The sequence below is a fragment of the Zalophus californianus genome, chromosome 7, assembly GCF_009762305.2.
Source record: "Zalophus californianus isolate mZalCal1 chromosome 7, mZalCal1.pri.v2, whole genome shotgun sequence".
NCBI lineage: Eukaryota > Metazoa > Chordata > Mammalia > Carnivora > Otariidae > Zalophus > Zalophus californianus.
Window position 1 is genome coordinate 135310861 of NC_045601.1, and position 22775 is coordinate 135333635.

The 22775-nt window shown below is 46.6% G+C and overlaps 1 protein-coding gene across 4 annotated transcripts in view; it reads left to right on the forward strand.

Moving 5' to 3' along the window:
* Positions 1–5631: 5631 nt before the first annotated feature.
* GMPR (guanosine monophosphate reductase) overlaps positions 5632–22775 on the forward strand; it is a 45178-nt gene continuing 28034 nt past the window's right edge. For 3 of the 4 annotated variants that reach the window (XM_027603760.2, XM_027603762.2, XM_027603763.2), the window contains exons 1-4: positions 5632–5791; positions 13850–13969; positions 16131–16214; positions 18935–19108. In XM_027603760.2, the coding sequence (XP_027459561.1) occupies positions 5705–5791; positions 13850–13969; positions 16131–16214; positions 18935–19108 (465 nt within the window). In that variant the 5' untranslated portion in view covers positions 5632–5704. The remainder of the gene's footprint in view (positions 5792–13849; positions 13970–16130; positions 16215–18934; positions 19109–22775) is intronic. The other variant, XM_027603761.2, reaches the window with a different exon arrangement.

The following is a 22775-nucleotide window of genomic DNA, read 5'->3' on the forward strand; positions in this document are numbered from 1 at the left end:
AATTGTACATTTTAGAAAGGTGAATTGTATGGTATGTGAGCTATATCTCAATAAAGCCATTATAAAAAATAATAAAAAGTAGAGACGCAGATCCTGCTCAACTGGAAAGAGCCGTTTGGGGGCCTGTAAAGGAAAATGTAAGGACGCATCACTCCTTGTGTGATCCTCAGAGAGAGGCCCCCTCAGCACCCTGCTGCCTGGACCTACTCTGGTCCTAAAGAGTTATCTTAATCCCAAGTTCAGATTCAGATTGAACCAGTGTTTACCCAAGCAGCTGCCATTGCTCTACCTTTGGGTTCTGTTTCATTTTTCTTCTTCCTACAAACCTACCTTCACTGATTCACTCTACAAAGGATCACACCCTTCATGCCAGGTCTCGGCTACAGGATAAAAATAAGTCACTTGACCTTGAGAAACTTAAGAGCCTGGGCCAGGGGTGGGGAGGTGGTCTTAGCCTTTTTTTGTGACATAAGATCCCTGTGGACTACTTCTCAGATTCTTTTTCTTTAATTATGCAAAAACAATCAAATACAGTAATGTAGTACACAAATCTTAAGAAAAGACAGAGAGAGAAAATTTCCTAGAAATTTGCCTGAAAGTGCAAACCTGAGAGTAATATTTTTAAATGCATAAAATAAAACACAAGATTGCCAATGAAACTAATGATTTTTGGAAATACAGGTATCAAATATAAGCAAATTGGGCTTCTTCAGTAATGCATTAAGCGACAAGATCTGACAGCATGTTTAATAACCACCATACTTTCGAAGTAGAGATGAGCAATCTCAAGGATTATGAAGAGGGAGGAAAGTATCCGGGGGCACGATGAGAAAGTCATAGGTGGTGTTAATAAACCGTGGTCTCTTGCCCACATTCATAATTGTAGACAATGCTACATTTCAATGAGCATTTAGTGACAATAAAGACATAACTTTTTTTCCCACTCAGGTTCACAGACCCCAGGTTCACGGAGCTTAGGGACCTCTTGATGTTTTGGACCCGAAGTTAAGAACCTCTGGTAGTAGGGACGGATGCTCTGTGACACGTTGTGACAATATAGCCTGGGGGGAGCAAGGCTGTGAAGAGTCAGCTTTGGGTTTGCGTGTCCATCTACCCCAGCTAATATTACAATCTGGGCAAGCTCAGCATCTTCACCTGTAAAGAGGACATAGTGATGGTGACCATCTCATAGTGTTGTCACATGAAGAGCTAAACACACACACATAGAACACCCAGCACAATGTCTGGCATGCAGAAAAACTGGGGTTACATTACGAGTTTTGGACATCCCTGTGGGCAGTTCTCAGAAATAGCCATTCAGGTATTTTGACTTTTTAAAAAAAAATTATGATTGACTTTAGCCAAAGTACAAATTTAAAAACTTGTTCCTGTGTTAAGGTTATACAGTCTACTTAAAAATCTTCCTCTACGTCAAGCAAATCTGAAAGATCACCTTTAAAAGGCTTTCGAATATCACTCAGTCTCATTTACACACTTGAGTACTTTCAAATATTTTAAACTGCACTTATAAACACAATCGATTAGGGGTGCCTGGGTGGCTTGGTTAAGTGTCCAACTCTTGATTTCGGCTCTGGTCATGATCTCAGGGTTGTGAGATCAAGACCCGCATCTAGTTCCCCCACTCAGCATGGAGTCTGCTTGAGATTCCCTCTCCCTCTTCCTCTGCTTATCCGCCCATCTTGCGTGCTCTCAATTTCTGAAGAAAAAGGAAGGAATAAATAAATAAATAAATAAATAAATAAATAAATAAATAAATACAATCCATTAGATTTCCTTTTTAAACACTCACTTGTCCACTTTGCCACTCCAGAGTGTGGTCCCTGGAACCTTGGCTTTATGGAGGCACTTGTTAGAAATGCAATCTAGCCCCACCCAAGACCTACTGCATGAAACCTGCCTGTCTACAGGGTGCTCAGTGATTATTGTGCATGTTAAAGATATGCAAAGCCCTGCCACTCCAGACCTACTGAGGCATAATCTGCGTTTCACAAGGTCCCCATCAAGTATTGTGCGTGATAAAGAAGTAAATTCTGACTAGCTGAGCTTTCCAAAATAATTTATCAACTTTTTATAAATACTGTATGTAAAACTTGTGTTCTCTTAAATGTTCCACCAATCTACATAAATTTAATACATTTCACTTTCTACTCCTGTAAATCGATTACTCAAATATACATTTTGATTGGCATTAGAAGGCTGTTCTGTTAATCCAATGGTACAAATTTTCTTGAATCCACAAAATATCAGTTATGCCCAAATTCCTTCTTACCCTTGTAATATTAAATGCTATAATTTTGAATTATCTCCAACTTTTTCATACTTAATTTTAATAATTTCTGGATTTTGAGAAATGCTTAATAAACTAAACTAACAAACCAAATAAACTTAAATCATTCCACATAATTTTAGTTCACTGCTTAAACCTATTAAATATTTAAAGAACTAATCCCAATCAGATAATAGAGGAAGGACCACTTGCCAGCTCATTCTATGAGGCCACTGATACAGATATCCAAAGAAAGGAGACCTACAGGCTATTGTTCTTTATGAACTCATATGCAAAAATCCTAAACAAAACAGTAGCAAACTGAATTCATTAATAAGTAAAAGTATTATGGGCAATAAACAAGTGGGATTTATTTTACGTGATTTTGGAGGCTATCTTCCCATGTCATATTTTTAAAAGATTTTATTTATTGAGAGAGAGAGCAAGTGCACGAGTTGGGGGAGGGGCCCAGGCAGAGGGAGAAGCGGACTCCCTGCCGAGCAGGGAGGCTGTCACCGGGTTCATCCCAGGACCCTGAGATCATGACCCCAAGATCATAAACTAAGCAGAAGGCAGATGCTTAACCGATTGAGCTACCCAGGCACCCCTTCATTTTTGGTACTACTCTACCCTTAGACAATACAATGTTAGATTGGATGCCAGATATCTCAGGAATTTTTCTGTTGGGAGTTAGAACCTTTACATGAAGTCCTTGTACTGTAAGGTGAATTTTATTGTTATTATTAGTGCAATGAGAAGTACAGCGGGACCTTTAAAGGAGTCTAGGTTGGTGAGGGAGATTCAAGGAGTCACGCTGACTCTTACAGGGGTATGATTTCGTGCCTGAGAAGAGAGCAGGTATGACAGAACATTCCAGAAGGAGAGGGAATGCATGGTGTGAAGTGAGCTTCTGTCCCTGTTCTAAGAGAGAGTGGTCAAGAAGCTAAGAGGAGCGGTAGCATCCCCAGGGGCAAAGGAAGAAGCTCAAGGCAAGGATGCTTTTCCCTTAAGACAGCGTAGGTAACAATAAATATAAAGCTCTCCCCCCTTACCCCCATACTATACCCCAGGGGCAGATGCTTCACAAGTTTAGGGTTTCTTTTTCCCCCCTTTTGGGAGAATAATTTTTAAATAACCATACTATAGAATAATTATATCTTAGTTTGATATTTATTTATTAAAAACTTTTTTAAAAAATATTTTATTTTCACGTAATCTCTACACCTAATGTGGGGCTTGAACTCACAACAGAGATCAAGTCACATGCTCTTCCCACTGAGCCAGCCAGGCGCCCCTTACTTTGTTTTTTTAATTACAAACTCAAGATCAGATTAGGTACTCAGATTAGGTTCCCTTTTACTATTTTGGAATAAGTAGCACATCTGCCTGCGATTTGACAAGGGTTCTAAAAATTTCGTTGGCCCAACTCATTATGGTTACTTTCATTGCTCTCTCTGATAACTTTCATTTCCTTCCCTGAAATTTCAAGAACTTCCTGTGGGGCAAAGATAGTGACAGCAAGTGAGATGGGCGAAGGCCCTTAACCATTTGCAGCCGTTTGTGTTCAATGAGCATTGGGATGTATCTTTCTGGTCAGCCACACCCAGTATGAGTTCACTGAGAAGAGTTGGAGGCCACAGACAACCACAAGAAAGTGAAGGTGATTCCTGCCTCTGTGAAGCTAGCAAGCTAGTTTGAAGCTAAAAAGCATGAGGCACATAATGTAACATGTGACCCGAAATAAATAGCTACAGTTTACTGAGCAAGTAGGGAACATAAATTTGGGTTTATTTCTGTTTCAGCACACTTTATTTTTTTAAAGTTTTTATTTTAATTCCAGGTAGTTAACATACAGTGTTATATTAGTTTCAGGAGCACAATAGAGTGATTCAACAAGTTGGGGTATATAAATTTTGTGCAAACACACATGCACACAATTTAATTCTCATAAAAGACTGGGAGAGGACAAGGTTAAATCTTTTTCTTCTCTTTTAACCTATAAAAAAACCCCTGTAGGGGCGCCTGGGTGGCTCAGTTGATTAAGCGACAGCCTTCGGCTCAGGTCATGATCCTGGAGTCCCGGGATCGAGTCCCACGTCGGGCTCCCTGCTCAGCGGGGAGTCTGCTTCTCCCCCTGACCCTCTTCCCTCTCGTGCTCTCTATCTCTCATTCTCTCTCTCTCATAGATGCAGTAAATAAATAAAAAAATCTTAAAAAAAAACAACCCTGTGGTTTAAAGAAATAAAGTGACTCCCCAAGGTCACCCAGCTAAAAAGCTGTGGGGTCAGATTTTGAACCCAGGCAGAGAGAGGTTTCTGGACTTACGCACTTTTAGTTAAGATTGCAGTAAGTTTTAATGACTGAGCGATTTATATTTAACTTTAAGGCCACCATGGGCAAGTCATTTCCTTAATGTGATCCTCATTTGCCTAATCTGCAAAGTAGCTCCCTCTTCAGTGGGTTCTTCTGAGCGACTGAGAAGGCACAGGGCAAGCATTTAAGCACATCCATAATGTATAATGAAGGCTCCTCCCAGTCGAGTCAACAAGTGAATGAAAAATAAACTGACATGACAGGTAACCCTCAGAGGGGACTCAGGTCCTTCAAACTCCAGGATCTGCGCTGACTATACACTTCACTGCTTTTATTCTAACAAACACACCCCTGAAATCCAAAGGGGGAGACAGAAACTGCCTCCTCCCCATTGTGGCCAAGTAGATTTACCTGCCCACACACTTTTCCTTAATCCTATCTGAGTTCCCCACGGTTTATTCTTTGGCATGCCAGAGGTCTGACTCAGCGATTGATGGGCACAAGGGGCTTGAAATTAGAGAAAGAAACAAAATCTCCCAGGGAGCCGCCTTTTCCCTCGGGTGAGGCGGTCATACGCCAAGTCTCCTCCCTATGGGGGGACCTCGGTGTCCCACATGACGCTGCGCATTCCCCCTTCTTCCGCGACCCCCCGCCAATTCGGTCACCACGACGAGCCAAGGCTTGTCAGCGGGAGGGAGGAGGAGGCTTGTTAAAAATGTCCCGCTGGCAGATTTCGGAGCCACTGGTCTGTGCCTACCCCGCCCGGCCCCCCCAGACCCCTCTCCCCTCTCCACCACTGCCCTGGCGCGGTGAGCTGGAGCCGGGAAGGGCGGGCCGAGCGCGGCTGCAGGATCCAGCGGCCTAGGGCGCAGCCTGCGCGCCCCACGGCCGCGAAAAGTCACTCCCAAGAGGGCCCACGCCCCCACGCCCCCACGCCCCGCCCCCACGCCCCACCCCCACGCCCCGCCCCGCGCCCACCACGCCCCCGGCACCCCCCCACGCCCCGACACCCCCTTCTCCCCGCCCTTCCAGCGCCCGGCGCCCGCGCCGCAGGAAGGAGCTGCGAGCTGTAGCGGCGCCTGCCTCCGCGCGCCGAGCCGCACCATGCCCCGCATAGATGCAGACCTCAAGCTGGACTTTCAGGATGTCCTGCTCCGACCCAAGCGAAGCAGCCTCAGGAGCCGAGCCGAGGTGGGGCCCTCCGAAAGCCGCAGTGGGGTGGGATTTGTTTTCCGGGTGGCTCGGGAGAGGACGGTGGAAGGAGGTGGGAGGTGATAACCTTGCCGGTTCTTCCGTGTGTCTGTTGACGGATGGGATGCTGACCCCCCCACCCCACCCCGGCCTCCCCACCTGCTGAGAAAGTGGGAAGCCGGCTGGTTCCGTGCCAGGATTTGAGGTATCTTTAAGGGACCCAGCTCCGGTGTAAAATTCTAAATACGTCCGGTCGGTGGGCAGGGGGGCAGGTACACAGCCGACTAGACCACAGAGGAACAAAGATCAAGTGGCCCACTGACTTAGAAACAACGGGGGGTGGCTGGAGGGGTGCATAGAGGAATTGACCCCCTGGAGGAATTGACCCCCTGGAGCCCAGGTGTAAAGGGAGAGGACAAACAACTGGAGGGCTTTGTGATTTTGGCACTGGCTCTCGGTGCGGAGAACTGCTGCTCGCTGCTCTAGTATCAGCTCCAGCAATGGATTTTTTTTTTTTAATGTCTGAAAAAACAGGCAAACTCCAGGGCGGCAAAAGTTCAGGGTTTACTTCCCACGTTTCAGTGACCTTGCTGGGAGTGAGGCTGAGGACTCGTGCCTGGTGGCACCCGGCTTCCTGGACAGCTGCAGTCCGGCCCAGTTCTAGGGAAGCAGAAAGCGCTGGCGTAGGGGCGTGTGGGGGTGGGAGGCAAATAGAGACACCCTGGGCAGTTTTGCTGGTTCGGTGTTGATGAGATCAAAGCCTGAGGAACAGGCGGCTACTGGACTGGCAATAGCCCCAGGGGAGAGGGAGTGATGCCCCCGCTGGGGATGAGGAAGGTGAAAGCCTGAAGGATAAACTAGTTGCTCAGAAAAGCAGAGTCCCCCCGGAGGAGGGTATGCTGGTGATCACGGCTTTGCCTGGTCTTCTAAGAGCGGGAGAAGGAGGTGAGGAAATGACTCCATCTGGAGGCTGGAGCTGCAGGAGTAAACAGGAGGAAGCCGAGCCAGCACCCTCTTCCAAAGGCTCAGCGCCACAGAATCATAAATAAATCACCTTGCAAGGAACTCGGCGGCGCGCCTGTGCCCAGGCCTGACTGCAGTGCCTGGCGTTGCCAGCCGGGGGCTGGTTTGGATTAAGGAAACGTCCTCTTTCCGCCGGTGACCAGAACAAGTGACCTCAAGCAAGAGGGGCGGCAGCTGGAGCCAGCGAGGTTGGGACCCGACAGGACTGCAAGAGGCCAGGAATGGTTTAACCCTCATCACTCTAGATTGGACTACCCTCTTCTAGTCCTTCCTCACGTCCTTAAAGGCGCCACAAGAGCAGGGCAGACCCTTGAAAGAAAAACAAATAGTTTGGGTAGCAGGTAGACTGTACCTAAGGCCAGAACAAGACAAGATGTGGGGATTCTGGGCAGACGAATAGTGGGGTGGTGGCCTGAATATTCTTTCAGTATCTGTTCAAAATTCACTTAGGAGAGAGAAACTTGATTTTTAAGAAAAATGACATGTTTAAAACAAGGATAGATCATACGTATTTTCTGAGCCGAGCAGCATCTTGAGAAGGTAAAACATTTAGAATTTATGTAATAGAATGAATTATTCTTTTCCAGAGAATGGTATGATGTCATGCATCATTTGGTTTCATACTTCGGGCTGACTGAAACTATTAATGTCCCGGTGTCCAGTGGCACCCTGCAATCTCCATGTACATGTTGCAGTGAGAACTCTGTGCCCTTGAGAAATGTTTTCATATTTCTGTTTTTGTGGGTGCTTACCAGCTCTGTGCCTGGAAGCCAGAGTTAACTGGAATCGCCTTTGCAGTTGGTTCCCCTAATGGTGTAGGTGCCTGGCTGGTTGCATCCCATAATCTGCGTTTTGGTGATGTTGGAGGCATCTAGTTGGCCCTAGATCTAAGTAGGCTTCTAATCAGTGTTTTCTCAGTTTGTTGTGGATGCCTGAAATTTCTTATAGGGAGATGATCAAAACTTTTCATTGTGCGATCAGATAGAAGTCTAGGATGTGCGTCACCTGACAGAGGTAATACCTGCATGCAAACTGGAAACTAAAATGGTAAAAAGACAGCCTTTGAGCTTAACCAGTGAGCAGAGTTGCATGGAGCCAGGGGAGAGAAATCATAGCCTGTCAGAGCAGACCTGGCTGGGAAGGGAGTTTTGACTCTTGACAAGATTTATCACTGTAACAGTTTTGCTGAGAGGTAGGTCTGCTCTTGGATCATCAGGCAGTGAGCAGGAAATGGAGAGAAAGGCAGAGTGGTTTCCCACTTAGACGTTCTAGGACTCCTGTAGGGGGTTCTAGGACTCCTGTAGGGGCGTTTCTGCAAGCGTCCTATAAAATGAATTTGAGGTCAGCTCCCTTATTGTGATTGTGCCGGATAGGAGGTCATCTCTCCACTGTCCATACAAGTCCCTGGCACATAAGAATGAAGTCCCACAGGGCTGCATGGGAGCCTTTGGGTAATCCTTTCAAAAGAAGTCGCATGTTTGTTGATTGAAGCAAGAACTTTGTCTTTATCTGACACACTGGGGAGGTCGAGTCATTCCTTGACTCCCTGATCCGTTCTTCTTGAGAACGCATTCCTGGCTCTGGTGTCCCACTGGAGCCCTTAACCTAGGGTAAGATTAAAAAAAAAAACAAAACAAAAAACTTAACTAACACAGCCATAACTTTGGAAGTCCAACAATGAAGAAATTTGCAGCCGAAAATTGGCCACTTGTCCTAGGACAGAGAAGTCTCGACACAATGTTAAAACTCACTAGTTATTTATTTATTTATTTTTACCAGCAGATCCAGGGAAGTCGGATGGAGCCTGGGGGTCCACAGCAGGTTGGCCCACAGGGGATCAGAGCATGGCAGTGAAGAGAATATAGGGCTGGGAGCAAGCTGACCTGGGTTTTAGTCCAACCTCTGCTCTATTTTAGTACCTTGGCTCTGTGTTAGTTTCATGGGGCCACTGTAACAAAATTCCACAAACTTGTACAAGAGAAATTTATTGTCTCACAGTGCAGGAGGCTAGGAGCTCCAGATCAAAGTGTCCACAGGCTAGATCCTTCTGAGTGCTGTGAGGGAGAATCTGTTACATTTCTCTCTCCTACCTTCTGGTTGTTTACCCACAGTCTTGGGTGTTCCTTGCTCTGTAGAGGCCTCGTTCCCCATCTCTGCCTTCATCTTTATACCACGTTCTCCCATTCTGTCCACATTTTCCCATTTTGCAAACACCAGTCATACTGGGATGGACCTGATCTTGTCTTACCTTGATCATCAGCAAAGGCCCTATTATAATTCACAGGTACCGCTGGTTGGCATTTTGGCATCTTTTTGGAAGACACATTGCAAACCATAACAGCCTCCGTAAATTTTGCTCTGTAAAATTAGAGGGTTTGAGTTGAATTGTTCTTAACGAATCACTTAGGGAGACACTCCAAAATACACACATTGTCTCCAACACAAAGGTTCTCACTAAGTTGGGAGCAGCATGAGCATGTGTATTTTGGAAACCATCCTACAATGATTCTGATGTGCACACAGATGCTCTGGGCTTGCTGCTGGAGTCCTTTCTGTTTGTGGATCTGCACAAGCTTCTCCAGGTCCTGCCCACTGGTGGTGAAGCCTGCAGGGGACAGAACATTCAGAAAGCTGGGCTGGGGCCCACCAAGCATTGCCTAGAAAGTACAATATCATTCTTACCCCTTGGTCAGATATTAATTTCTTCCACACTTTTGAGCCACTAGGACTATAAAAATAAGAGGGATTCTCCCTGTAGACGCCTTTTACAGGAAAGACAGATAGTAATTTATTTAATAAGAGAATTGCTTCAATCAGTACCACCTATAGATCTAGGCAAAAGGGGCCCCCAGCCCACACCGCCCTTCTGCTCCCCTGTACCCTCTTCCTCACTGGACAGGGCCGGTGGGCCAGGCTTATCCTGTAGGTCATGTTCCAGATACTCAGGATCCTGGATTTCCTTGCCCAGATGACTTCAGGCTAGTTTCAGGGCAGGCAAGGGCTCCTTTCCAAGGTGTGTTTTCCCAAGGACCTGCCGTGCTGCTGGTGTGCCCACCCCCAACCTCAGAGAGTGGTCCAGCAGCAGCTGTGCGTGAGCGTGGATGTGTGCGTGCATGGAGCTTAGTGTGCAGACTGGGGTGTCTGTGTGTGCACGTCAGGATTTGTGTGGGACGAGGAGAGGGTGTGGACTGGAGGCCAGGGACTGGCTCCCCATGACACCATGTACTGGTACTTTCCAGGGGATTAATGAAACTGTGTTTGTCAAGGTGGGAAGATAGAACACGATGTAGAAGGCTTGTGCTTCTGGGTAGGCCTGTTGGCTCGATCGTAACATTGAGGTCTTTAGAAATGGGGTAGGTGGATCCCCATTTTGTTTTTCGCCCCCTAGTGTTGGGCTGTAGGACTGACTTTAATGAAGGTGTGTTTAAAGGGCAGCAGAAACATGTGTTTTTGAGGTGGGAGAGGGCTGGTTTATGACTCTATGTTCCCTTGGAGGTGCTATATTTGGTGCATTGACCAGCTGTGGCAGATTAAATGCCAAGTTTTGTTCCTGGGAGGCTGGAATATTTAAAACATCTCTCTCAGTGAACAAGTGGTGTGTTTTTTGAGGGGGTGTGTGTGTCTTTTTGTCTGTATGGATAAGATCGGGGAAGATAATTAAAATTTTTTTTAAATTTATTTTTTAAAATATATAGTGTTCTATATTGTAGAGTGAACATACAGTGTAATATTAGTTTCAGGTGTACAATATAGTAATTCAGCAAGTCCATACGTCACCTGGTGCTTCCCACAGCAAGTGCCCTCCTTACTTCCCGTCACCTGTTTCACACATCCCCCACCCCCTCCCTCTGGGAAACCTGAATGTGTTCTTTATAGTTCAGAGTCTGTTTCTTGGGTAGTCTCTCTTTCTCTTTTTCCCTTGTTGATTTGTTTTGTTTCTTAAGTTCCACATATGAGTGAAATCTTACGGTGTTTGTCTTTCCCTGATTTATTCCCCTTAGCATTATATTCTCTAGCTCCATCCATGTTGTTGCAAATGGCAAGATTTCATTTTTTTTATGGCCAAGTAATATTCCACAGTGTATATCTATCACATCTTTTCTATCCATTCATTAGTTGGTGGACACTTGGGCTGTTTCCATAATTTGTCTATTGTGACTAATTCTGCTATAACATAGACGTGCATGTATCCCTTTGAATTAATGTCTTTGTATTTTGGGGGGTAAATACCCAGTAGTGCAATTGCTGGATCATAGGGTAGTTCTATTTTTAAGTTTTTGCGGAACCTCCTTACTATTTTCGAGTGGTTGTACCAGTTTGCCTTCTCATCAACAGTGCAGGAGGGTTCCTTTCTCCTCACATCCTTGCCAACATCTCGTTTCTCATCTTTTTGATTTTAGCCATTCTGATTGGTGTGAGGTAATATCTCGTTGTAGTTTTACTTTGCTTTTTCCTTATAATGAGTGATGTTGAGCATCTTTTCATGTGTCTGTTGGTCATCTCTATGTCTTCTTTGGAGAAAAGTCTACTTAGGTGCTCTGCCCATTTTTAATTGGATTATTCCTTTTTGTGGTGTTGAGTTTGATAAGTTCTTCATATATTTTGGATACTAACTCTTTATCGGATATATAATTTGCAAATATCTTCTCCCATTCCATAAGTTGCCTTATTGTTTTGTTGATTATTTCCTTTGCTGTGCAGAAGCTTTTTATTTTTAAAAAAATTTTTAAAGATTTTATTTTTTTATTAGAGAGAGAGAAACAGAGACAGAGCACAAGCTGGGAGAGGGGCAGAGGGAGAGGGAGAAGCAGGCTCCCTGCTGAGCAGGGAGTCAGACATGGGGCTCCATCCCAGGACCCCGGGATCATGACCTGAGCTGAAGGCAGATGCTTAACCGACTGAGCCACATAGGCAACCCAAAACTTCTTATTTTTATGTAGTCTCGATAGTTTATTCTTACTTGGGGAAGATAATTTTATTTCTCATTCTTAGAATTAAGGAGAGCGTGGAATCTACCACATGAAGACTAGAAATAAGGGCAGGAGTTCACTATCAAGGCTGACCTTTTTCCATGAAGAGCTCTGTTTTTTCCATACTGTGGATAGGGTCTTGGGGTGCCCAGAAGAACCCACTGTGAGCTCAGCTGGGTGTAGAGTATAGCAGCCTTCCCCATTATTCTTGGGAGGAGTATGAGTCATTTGAGACCTAGGGATTCTGATTATTTTAAGCCATTAAAGCCAGAATGTTAGAGTGCCCTCAGGAGCACAGAAAGTTGCAACTGATAGACTCCTTCAGTTAGCTCTCAGAATGTAAATCGAACTTGCTTCACTGAAGTAGAGCCAGGAATCATAATGAAGGAAGCAGAGAAGGGAATGAGTGAGCTGCCCCACCTGCTCGTGCAGTGACTGCATCTCATTTCCCCTCATCTTTGCTTTTAAGGCCAGAGCAGACATACCTATGACGTCATTCACCCGGGAAGCCTCCTGGACATGGAGTTGTGTAGAGAACAAGGGAGATGTGTGGAAAGGCTAAATGGCCCGAGGTGTCCCTTGGTGTTTTTTGACATGTGATTGCAAAGGGAAAGTTGTCTCAAATGAAAAGGGATAGGGGAAGGGTAGGTACACACTGGTAGGAAATGATAATTGCCGATGTACTCATGAAGCCACGATTAATGTAGGTCGGAATTATTTCAGAGGCTCAAGATGCATGCCTCTGTCTCCCACTGGTGTCCTTTGGGGAGGCACCCACTTCCAGGATGGTCTTGTGCCTGTCAAGGTCCACCTCAAATAGTGCTGAACGTGTAAAACGGAATTTAATGCAGGCTCTCTGAACGCCACTGACATGCCCGATGAGATATTGGGGCACTCCAGAGATTGGCAAAAGTGGAAAACCACTTCCAGAGGGGAGGAGGTCATGTTACTGGAGCCCAAGTCCTGCGATCACTCTGTGAAAGCCGGAACCAAGACCATGCAGGCCAAGGCAGAGGGTTCTGGGAGACATGCCCTGACTACATACAGGCCCTCCTCCCTTGTCCCGCACTATCCTTTAGTTTCCTACCCAGTTTCTTCATTGGCTGAACCCAGCCAGAAACCAACCTGGGCAGTGGAGCCTTGATGTGGCGTGGGGTGGGGGAAGGGTGGCCTTCCTCTGGTAAGAGGGGGTGAGGAAAAGGGTGTAAAATGGATCCAAGAGCCTGTAAGCCTTGGATCTGCTTGGGTCAAAGAAGTGGTTCTGACTCTGCTAGCTCTTGGTGAGCGTGGGGCCCTAGCGCACGGCTTTTGCTCAGCCCCCCATCTTGGCTTAACTCTAGCTCTGGACTCCTGATAGCTGGCTTAGCCACAAATGCCCTGAAGTTGGAGTTACATTACAATGGGAGGGCGCTCCCTCCACCATTTGCATGTCAAAGGAGCAAGTGTTGATATACGGAGACGTCTGGTTGCAAGTACTTCCTCTCAGCTCTCTGAAAGATGCTCAGAATCACAAAGCCGCCGGGAAGGTCGACAGGTTAAGGGATTAATGGTTTGCAGCTCACTGCAGGGTGAAAATTTGGAGTGTCTGGTTCTCTCTGAGAGTAGGAATGAAAGGGAAAACCATGCTTCCAGGGAAGAGTGGAGTGAATTTTTCCAGAAGGGGAATGGTCCCTCTGGTGCTTGGAAGTGGGGAAGATAGCATGTATGTGGGTATTTAGGGTCAGGATGGATCAGGCGGGGGACAGAAGGTGGCTGTGGGTGGGGAGAGGCTAGTGAAGAAGATAAGCTTCTGGTCCCGAGGTTTGGTTTGATGGCAGGACGTCCGGTGCCTTGTACTGGTGCTTGAGGATCATAACGAGGCCGGTTCAGCTTTGTCCCTGGATGACAACCTGTCACTTGGTCTCCCGAGGAACTCTCCTGTCTTTGGAATACCTGGCTCAGCTCCTAAGAGACCAAGGGACCAGGGATCTGCGCTTCCTTTTTGTTCTTCCCTTGCTCCAAACTCTCGAAATTCTTCACAAACCACTTAAAGAGCAAAGCACTCCTTTTCCCTGTCTGCTAATAGGTGGATCTTGAGCGTACCTTCACCTTTCGAAATTCGAAGCAGACCTACTCAGGGATTCCCATCATCGTGGCCAACATGGACACCGTGGGGACATTCGAGATGGCGGTGGTGATGTCCCAGGTGAGAGGTGGGCTTTGTTCCCTCTGCTGCTCACCCTGGACAGGTTGTCAGGAGCCCATCCTGGACTTGTTCAGACGCAAGGAGGAGGGGAGAAAATTGAAACGCTTTGGGTCATTCACTGTGGCCAGACTGTTTAGTTCTGAGTCTGATGGATGCTGGGGGCAATTCTTGTCTTCCCCTTGCAGTCAGAAGATCGATGGAGTGTGGACTTCGCATTCCATGAAATGGTCTAGATCTGCATCCCCTTCTTCCTTGAAAATGCTCGTGCTAGTTTGAGAAACTAGAGATCTTATGAAGTTAGACTGGTGTCATATTATAGAAGAGCGGCCTTGCCTTTGAAATTAAGGCAGAACTGCTTCATATGCAGTCTATGCAGTAACATTTATTACAAAACATTTGTTGAGCACTTAGGTGACAAAACAGTGGATAGAATGTGTGTAATGTTGGCACAGCCCCTCCGGGTGGGTTCCTTTTACAGAACTGAGGCAGAGAGGGAGAGGAGAGGTCCCTTGGCTCAGGGCATTCAGTCCAGTAGATTCAAGATTCAAACCCCGACTGACTCCAGAATAAGGGATTTGCCTCCCCACGCACACTGACAGCTAACAGTAGAAGCTCAAGGTCCCTTCTGGCCAATTTACCAGTCTCATTCCCTATAAAGTGAGTAGCTGGTATCGTGGCATTGGGAGAAATAAAGAAAAAGCCGTTTGTGGGCAGGACCTCTGTCCCACGCGGCTGGGTCTGAGGTGCAATGCACCTTATTCATCCCAGATGTGAAATGTTTGCTTCTGATGTGCACAGAGTGTGTGTGTCTTTTTCCATCGATAATGCCTGCCGAGTGGAAAGAGAAATCCAATTAGTTGAAAGAGCTTCTCGCTGTGGGCAGCAAGTCAAACCTCAGGAGGTGCAAGGATTCATTATTAGCCAGTGATTAGAAGAAAGATTTTCAAACTGATGATGAATTCGAAAAATGGAGTAGGGGGTGGTCTGTCTGGCTCCGTGATCAGTTGTAGTCTCTGTCAGCCCACAGCCCCCACTGAGCTTCGGCCCGGAGGCTAATAAATTAATTGCTGAAGAAATTTGTATTTTTTTTTCTCCTTGTCTTTCCCTTGCTCTGCTCTGTGATCAGCCGTTGCTACTAATGAATTATGTATTAGTGTGAAAGTGGGTGGAATCGGAGTGAATCAGTAGTCCAGATTAACCCCCATATCGAGTTGTGAGTCCATAAAAAATGTAGAACTTTCACAGGAAGGACTCCCCGTCATCTGAGACGGTGTCCATTGAAAACACAGTAAAGTAGCGTACCCTGAAACCGCGCGCGTGTGTGTTGTGTGTGTGTATTATGAATTTTCTGCTTCTAGGTTCCTCTGATTTAGTGCGAGTTCATAAAGGCATGGAATTTTGGAGTGGGAAAGTGTAGATAGGAAAACAGACCCAGTGAGGTTAGGAGAGGGGTTAGGAACCTGGGCTCTGTAGTCAGATTTGAGTTTGATTCTGGCCTTTGCCCCTTTGTGGCCAAGCTGTTGTTAAATTGCTTAAGCTCCGTTTCTGTCCACAAAGCTAGTATGACTGTACAAAGTTGCTCGGAGAAGTAAACGAAATGGCATACGAGGTGCTTGTGCAAAAGTGTCAATGTTGGATTGGGTTGGTAGTCATGGATGTGGGATTACGATTTGTCGAATTCCTTCCCTCCAGAATCCCAACTGCCTGTTGGGTTTAGCTTTTAGCAAGACATGTTTAGACTGAACACAAAGCAAAGCTTTCAGGTATGAGTTGAGGTTCTTCTGGGTTGGCCATCAGCAGTTGGCCCTCGGGTGCTCATCGGGGCAGGACACCTGCTGCCCAACGCTCTGGGCCTGACTCAGCCGGTGCGGCCGGGACAAGGCCCTGAGAACCCTTCTTCTTCCCTCCCTGGCCTCCCGGCAGAGCCTCCTGAGTCCCGGATGCAGGGTTGTCTGATCAGATTAGAATGGAAAACACGGTTGTGTGATTTTACCGGTGACACATTCGTCTGTTCTTGGCCCTCAGCATATTTAAAGCAAGTGAAGCATGAACTGGAAGGAACACCCCATTCTTGTGTGTTGTCAGGTCCCCCCTGGCCCATGCAGGGAAGGGAGTGGGCTCGCTTGACTTCCTGTCCTAACAGTGCTGTTTTGTCCCCTAGCACTCCATGTTCACGGCAATTCATAAGCACTACACCTTGGACGAGTGGAAGCTCTTTGCGGCTCATCACCCAGAATGTCTGCAGGTATGACTACACTCCAGTTATAAGTTACATTTCTTGCAGGGGGGCGGGGGAGAGACACTTCAGGGTGGCTGGCCAGGATTTGAATTGGAAGCGGACAGACCAGCAGAGTCCCTAGAGAGAGTCCCGTGGAAAGGTAGTAGTGGGTCCTGCCCTTCATCATTGCCAGGGCAACCTGCCCTGGATCGAATTTTGGAAAATACTAGCATCTCTCTACCAGGAATATCTGGGGCTTTTTTTCCTTGAAAAATTTGGTGTTACAGAGCCTGTGGAAGACCTACGTTTCCTGCAAGGGATGCATCCAGTCTGAACAGTCCTCTGACGGAGGAAAAACATCGAATTATAACAGGTTGTTTTGAAGTTGAATAAACACTGTGCCCACTAGGAAGGCTGTAATCCAAAAGACAGATGCTAACGAGCATTGGCGTGGATGTGAAGAGATTGGACCCCTCCCGCATTGCTGGGGGGTATGTAAATAGTGCACCTGCTTTGGCACTCCGTTTGGCTGTTACTCAGAACGTCAGAGAGCAGAGCTACAACTTGACCCAGCGATTGCATTTCTAGGTGTAGACCTCGCAGGCAGAAAAGTAGGTGTCCACACAGAAACGTTACACAAAGGCTCATAGCAGTGTTATTCATGACAGCGGAAAGGTAGAAAGCACCTGAGTGTCCATGAGCTGATGAACGAATAAACAAAAGCTGGTATGTCCATATGACAGAATACTATTCAACCATAAAAAGGGATGAAGCCTTGATTCATGCTACAACACGGATGATGAATCTTGAAAACATTTTGCCGAGTGAAAAAGCCAGATGTGAAAATATGTTTCTGTTTACATGAAATGTCAAAAATAGGCCAACCGACGGAGACAAAGTAGATGAGAGGTTGCCTAAGGCTGGGGGGCGGGATTTGAGGGTGAGGGCTAAAGCGTGTGGGAGGGACAAATGTTTTAAAATTGTGATGGCAGTTTCACAACGCTGAATATACGAAAAACTATTGAATTGTGCACTCCAAATGGGTGAAGCGTGTGGTATGTAATTACATCTCAGTAAAGCTGTTATTAAAAAAAAAAAAAGAAGGCAGTTTGAAAATAACAAAAACTCTTATTATTATGTAACGCACCTGACTTGCCACCTGGCACATTTGGGTGGTTCTGAGCCAGTGCCTGCAGAGAAGTTTCTTTGCGTTGGAGACGCTCTTCTCTGTGATCAGATCATTGGTGATTGGAAAACGACTTCATCTTACACTCTTTTGAAGTTATACTGGCTTCTTTTTTTTTCCTTGGCTGTGCTCTGTGTGGACTTTGATTAGCGGAAAGGTTGTTTTTGGAGATACAGTAATCCTGGCTCAATATCGAGTCCTTCATTTTTCCATTTCGTGTCTGAATGAATATTAATTGCTTCGCTGTCTTTCCTTCCTGGAAGTTTGGAGAGCGATGATTTTTTTTGGAGGGGGTCATACCTCTGATTCCTGTGCAGGGGTTTTTGGCAACGTGTTGTTAATTAGAACCTGGTCCTTCGTTACCAAGCATGATCATTTGACTTGCTACTCTGCCCCCGACCAAATTAGAGGCTAATTAAAAAGGGGAAAATGTCCAAAACTTGGTAACACTGAAAGAAATGAACCAATCTTGAGTTCCACTTGCCAAACTTTAACAGAAATGGAAGGGAAACAGAAAAGGTAGCAAAGCTCTAGTGGGAGGGATGGATTGGACCAGCCCTGGGCAGACTGGCAGCAAGAGGAATGAAAACTGATCCGAACACAGAAAACTGGAGTAAACATGTGTCAAGTTACCAGGCTGTTTACACAGAGTATCTGTGTTGTTAATACATTGTTGTGATTTTGGGGGAATCACAAAGGGTATACAGATATGCCCCCCCCCCCCCCCGTTGGTGGCATGTGGCTTAGAGAAGTGTCACAAAATACAAATACTCTTACAGAAGGTGAGATGCTGACCCTGGGCACAAAATCACGACTTAGTTGCACGAAGGCATCCATGACTAAAAACAAATCTTATCCTAGAGAGCAGATTTTCCCAGGAGCAGAGGGGTGGGTTGGAGACGGCTGGTGCTGTGGAGACTGGGGAAGAGGGTATCACCAAGGAGGGTGTGGTGGCTTCAGATGTACACACAGGTGCCACTGGGAAAGAGCATCACAGGCTTGTCCGGTCTTGCACCTTCTGGCCGTGTTGCCCTTTTCATAGGAACCCTGAGTCTTGCAGTTTTTTGAGTGGGTTATGATTTGCATGTTGTGATGGTACTGTATTGAGAGTCAAAATGAAAGCAGGAAGTTTTATCAGAAGAGTGTAGACATCTTCCCCACCCTCCTGTTCCCCGTGCCAGCCATGAGGGTGCCAGCCAGGGTGTTGGTGGGAGGACCTCGTTCCTCCTGCCTCTCCTCCAAGAAGAGCAGAATTCGCACGAGCAGCTCCACGGTTTCAGAGTTCCACACAGCGTGACGAAATTAAGGAAAGGCCAAGGAGTAGGTTTCCTGAGTAATTAAAAATCTGTTTACTGGAAGATTCTGTGGCCGAGGACGAATCTCCTTTACCTCCGCTGTGGCGTGTTTCTTGAGCAGATCCACCGTGTGTCTCTTTGGTCCGGGTGAATCTCAAACATTCACAGCAGTCTCCCCAGGAGAGCAGAATGGACGGAGGCAGGGTCTGACTTTGGAATGCTCCTGACTCCTCACGTCTTGTGCCTCTCGGTTTATTTTGGTGCAGCATGTAGCTGTGAGTTCGGGCAGTGGGAAGAGCGATCTGGAAAAGATGAGCGACATCTTGGAAGCGGTGCCGCAGGTCAAGTTCATATGCCTGGATGTGGCCAACGGGTATTCAGAACATTTTGTGGAGTTCGTGAAGCTGGTGCGTGCCCGATTTCCGGAACACACCATTATGGTAGGTATGGTGGAACACTGTCCAGATGGGGAAAGCAAAGAGAAGGCTGTTCAGCGTGTTGGGGGGGGTTATGTTTGTGCCTTCTTACTGGGACAAGTTGGGATCATTGAGAAAAGAACAGGCAAGCGGCAATGGAGGTTCTGCAAACTGGCTCTCCATACAAACTAAAATCCAGATCAACATCACAGGGTGTGGGCTTTTGATCTCTGCTAAATGTCATCAGATGTTTTTTACCATGGGACACCTTTGTTGTTTTTGTTTTTTTTTTAAAGATTTTATTTATTTGTCAGAGAGAGAGAGAGAGAGAGCACAAGCAGGGGGAGAAGCAGACTCCCCGCTGAGCGTGGAGCCCGATGCGGGGCTCAATCCCAGGACCCTGGGATCATGACCTGAGCTAAAGGCAGACACTTAACTGACTGAGCCACCCAGGCGTCCCCATGGGACACCTTTGAACAAAGGTCTGTGTCACTCCTTACTATAGAGTTTATATCTAAAAAAATGAAAATAGTGTAACTGGATTTGAGTTTAACTCATTTGGGTCATCTGTACCCCTCTCCTAACTTGCCAGTAGAAAACTCTCCTATAACAGTAGAAATCCCCCATGTGAACAGGAGCTGAACTAGTCCGTTATTATTTGCAGATCAGCTGGAGTATTGTTTGGTCTAGGACCTTTATTCTCGACTTTGCCTGCCTTTTGCATATTTTCCTAATTATGAACACCTTCACTGGTCAGAAAGTCCATTTGCTATTGCCAGGAAAGGCGGGTTTACAGAAAAAGAGATTAGAAGCTCTCCGGTTACATTTGGGCTTTTGGAAAGTGTACGTTGTGATTATGTGTGTCTCTTACTGGTCTTAATTAATGTGACAATTATAGATTGGCCACTAGATAATTTACCTGTGTCTCCGTTTTTGTAAATTTTGAATTTTATTTCTCCTCGTGTTTCGTTGTCGTAAGGAAGTTGGGACACAGGAATTGTTTCTGGAGTGGAGTTAAATCTTCTGTTAAGGATTCATAAGGATTTTAAGATAAGTATTTTTGTGCTTTCCAATCATATGAGAAGAAAGGATCAAGAGTTGTCCCAAGAGCAACCAGCCGTACAGTGTGAGAAGTTGGATGGGAGACCAAAAAATTCATTTTATCCTCCATAATAGAGCTACAGTGTCATTGTTGTTTTTTTTTTAAAGATTTTATTTATTTGAGAGCTAGAGAGAGAGAGCACGAGCAGGGGTAGGCGTGGAGGGAGAAGCAGGCTTCCTGCTGAGCAGGGAACCTGATGCAGGACTCGATCCCAGGACCCTGGGATCATGACCTGAGCTGAAGGCAGACGCTTAACCGACTGAGCCACCTGGACACCCTGTGTCATTGTTTTTTTTTTTGTTTGTTTTTTGATGACAGTAATACCGCTTATTGACTACCTACCAGGCTTCAGAAGGCTCACATCTGTTCTTTCTGTTCTGTACAGCATCTCTGTAGAGAACGGGAACCATTGTCCCACATTTATCCCAGATGAGGAATCTTGAGTCTGATCTGTTCTTACACTTGGCGGAGCGTTCACAAAGCCTTTCCAATACTGAACGGCTAAGCGGGGACTTGAAGCCAGGTCATCTGTATCTAGTACCCGGCATCCCGAGCCTCTTCTGCCCCCAGCCACCTGGGGTAACGTCCCTCACACAGGAGGGAACAGAAAGCGGGGCTCCCAGGAGAGCAGAAGCCCCCCGGCCCCTCAGCTGGGACCTGGTCGCTCTAAACAGTGTTTGGTATTCAGTGTAAATTCTGTCAAACAGTGGATGACGCTAGAAAGAGCATGACAAAGAGGTGTTGACCAGGAGATGAGTCCTTTGTTTATTCCTCCTGGAGAGAAGCAGATCGAGCAGGCCCAGGGTTGCTGTTAACAGTCCTTCTTACCTGAGGTGATACAAGTCTAGATCTTTCTAGATCTTTCTAGTGCACCTCTAGTGGGTTAATTGCCCTGGGGATAGAAGTGACTGATAAACTTGGAAGCTGTGCTTTACCTCCATTGGCATTTTTGGGGTGTAAGAGATAGTTTTGAAGGGTTAGGAATCAGAAATGACACGGATTTTGTGAGGTCACTCAGTGGTTCCACATTCTTTTTCTCTAGTAATTCTTGCATTACATTGTGAAATAGGACATACATACAGAAGAGTGCTTGGAACTTGGATGTTTAATAAATAGTCCTAAGATAAACGGTCTTTCCAGGGCACCTACACTCAGAAGCCCCTCCTCCCACCGAAAATGAAAGCCCCACCTTGACTCTAGCGGTCATTTTCTTCCTTGTGTGTCTCTGGTTTCATCATTGGCTATGCCTTCTTTTTTTTTTCTTAAGATTTTATTTGTTTATTTTAGAGAGAGTGAGGGACAGTGAACATTAGAGAGAGAGCATGAGCACCAGGGGGAGGAGCGGCAGAGAGGGATGGAGAAGCAGACTCCCAGATGAGCAGGGAGCCGGATGTGGGACTCGATCCCGGGACCCTGAGATTATGACCTGAGCCAAAGGCAGACGCTTAACCAACTGAGCCACCCAGGTGCCCCCGCTAATGCCTTCTCAACAGTATTGAATTGTGCCTGTTTTCGAACCTTGTATAAATGGTAACCCTGCTATGTGTGTCTCTTGTCGTCTTTTGGTCAGTAGCATATTGAGATGAAGCCACAATTTATGTAAGCCATATGGTAGGTATTCCGTTGTTCCTAGAACAAGTCTTTATTTTTTTAAGATTTTATTGATTTATTTCGAGGGTGTGAGTGGGGGGAGGGGCAACGGGAGAGAGACTCTCAAGCAGACTCCCTGCTGAGTGTGATGGAGCCTGACTTGGGGCTTGATCCCCCAACCCTGAGAGCATGACCTGAGCCCAAACCAAGAGTCAGATGCCCAACCGACTGCACCACCCAGGCACCCCAGAAACAAACCGTTAATACTGTTGCCCACCTGCTCAACTTGCCCCTTCCTCTTGCTCTGCTTGGCCACTGGTTGTGACACCGTTCGAATCGCTAACTTAGTGCCCCTGAAGTTGGTGTGGCCCCATGAGCCCAGTCACCTTGGGGAAGTCACATAACCTTCTGAATCTCATTTTTCTCACCTGTGAAAGGGAGGTTGAGGATCATAGCGGCTGGAGGATTATGGCGGGGTGGGGGATCAGATGGTGTGATGTGTTGTGTTCAGTGCGCAATTCACAAACTTTTGTTTGCCGGTTGCGAGGACCATTGAGGACAGAAGCCCTGAGCGCGGAGTCAGAGATGGAAGGCTGATGGAGAAGATGAATGGAAAGTGGGATGGGGAGGGGGGAGTGGTTTATTTGTTTTTGTTTCAAGAAGATGGAGAAAACCTGTACCACTTCTCTCAAAAAGGATAAGTGATAGCAGAAATCGGCAAGAGCCCCGGAACTTTCTTTCCTATGCTCCCGACCGTTGGCTGTAATTTTTGGCTCACAGCTGGGCCTGCCAGGAGCTGAGGCAAGCCGCCCGCTGTGGAGCCCAGGGAGCCCGTTGGTGCGCCAACCCTCAGGGATGGAGACCAGGGGATGGGCAGTGCAGGACAGAGGTAGGCTGCTAGTTCAAGAGAAAGAGCATTGTACAGAGCCTGGGGGTTGCCATGGGGATGAGGCCAGGAGGGAGGGGTTGGCGCAGAGTTCTCACGGCCCTCTGGGCAGC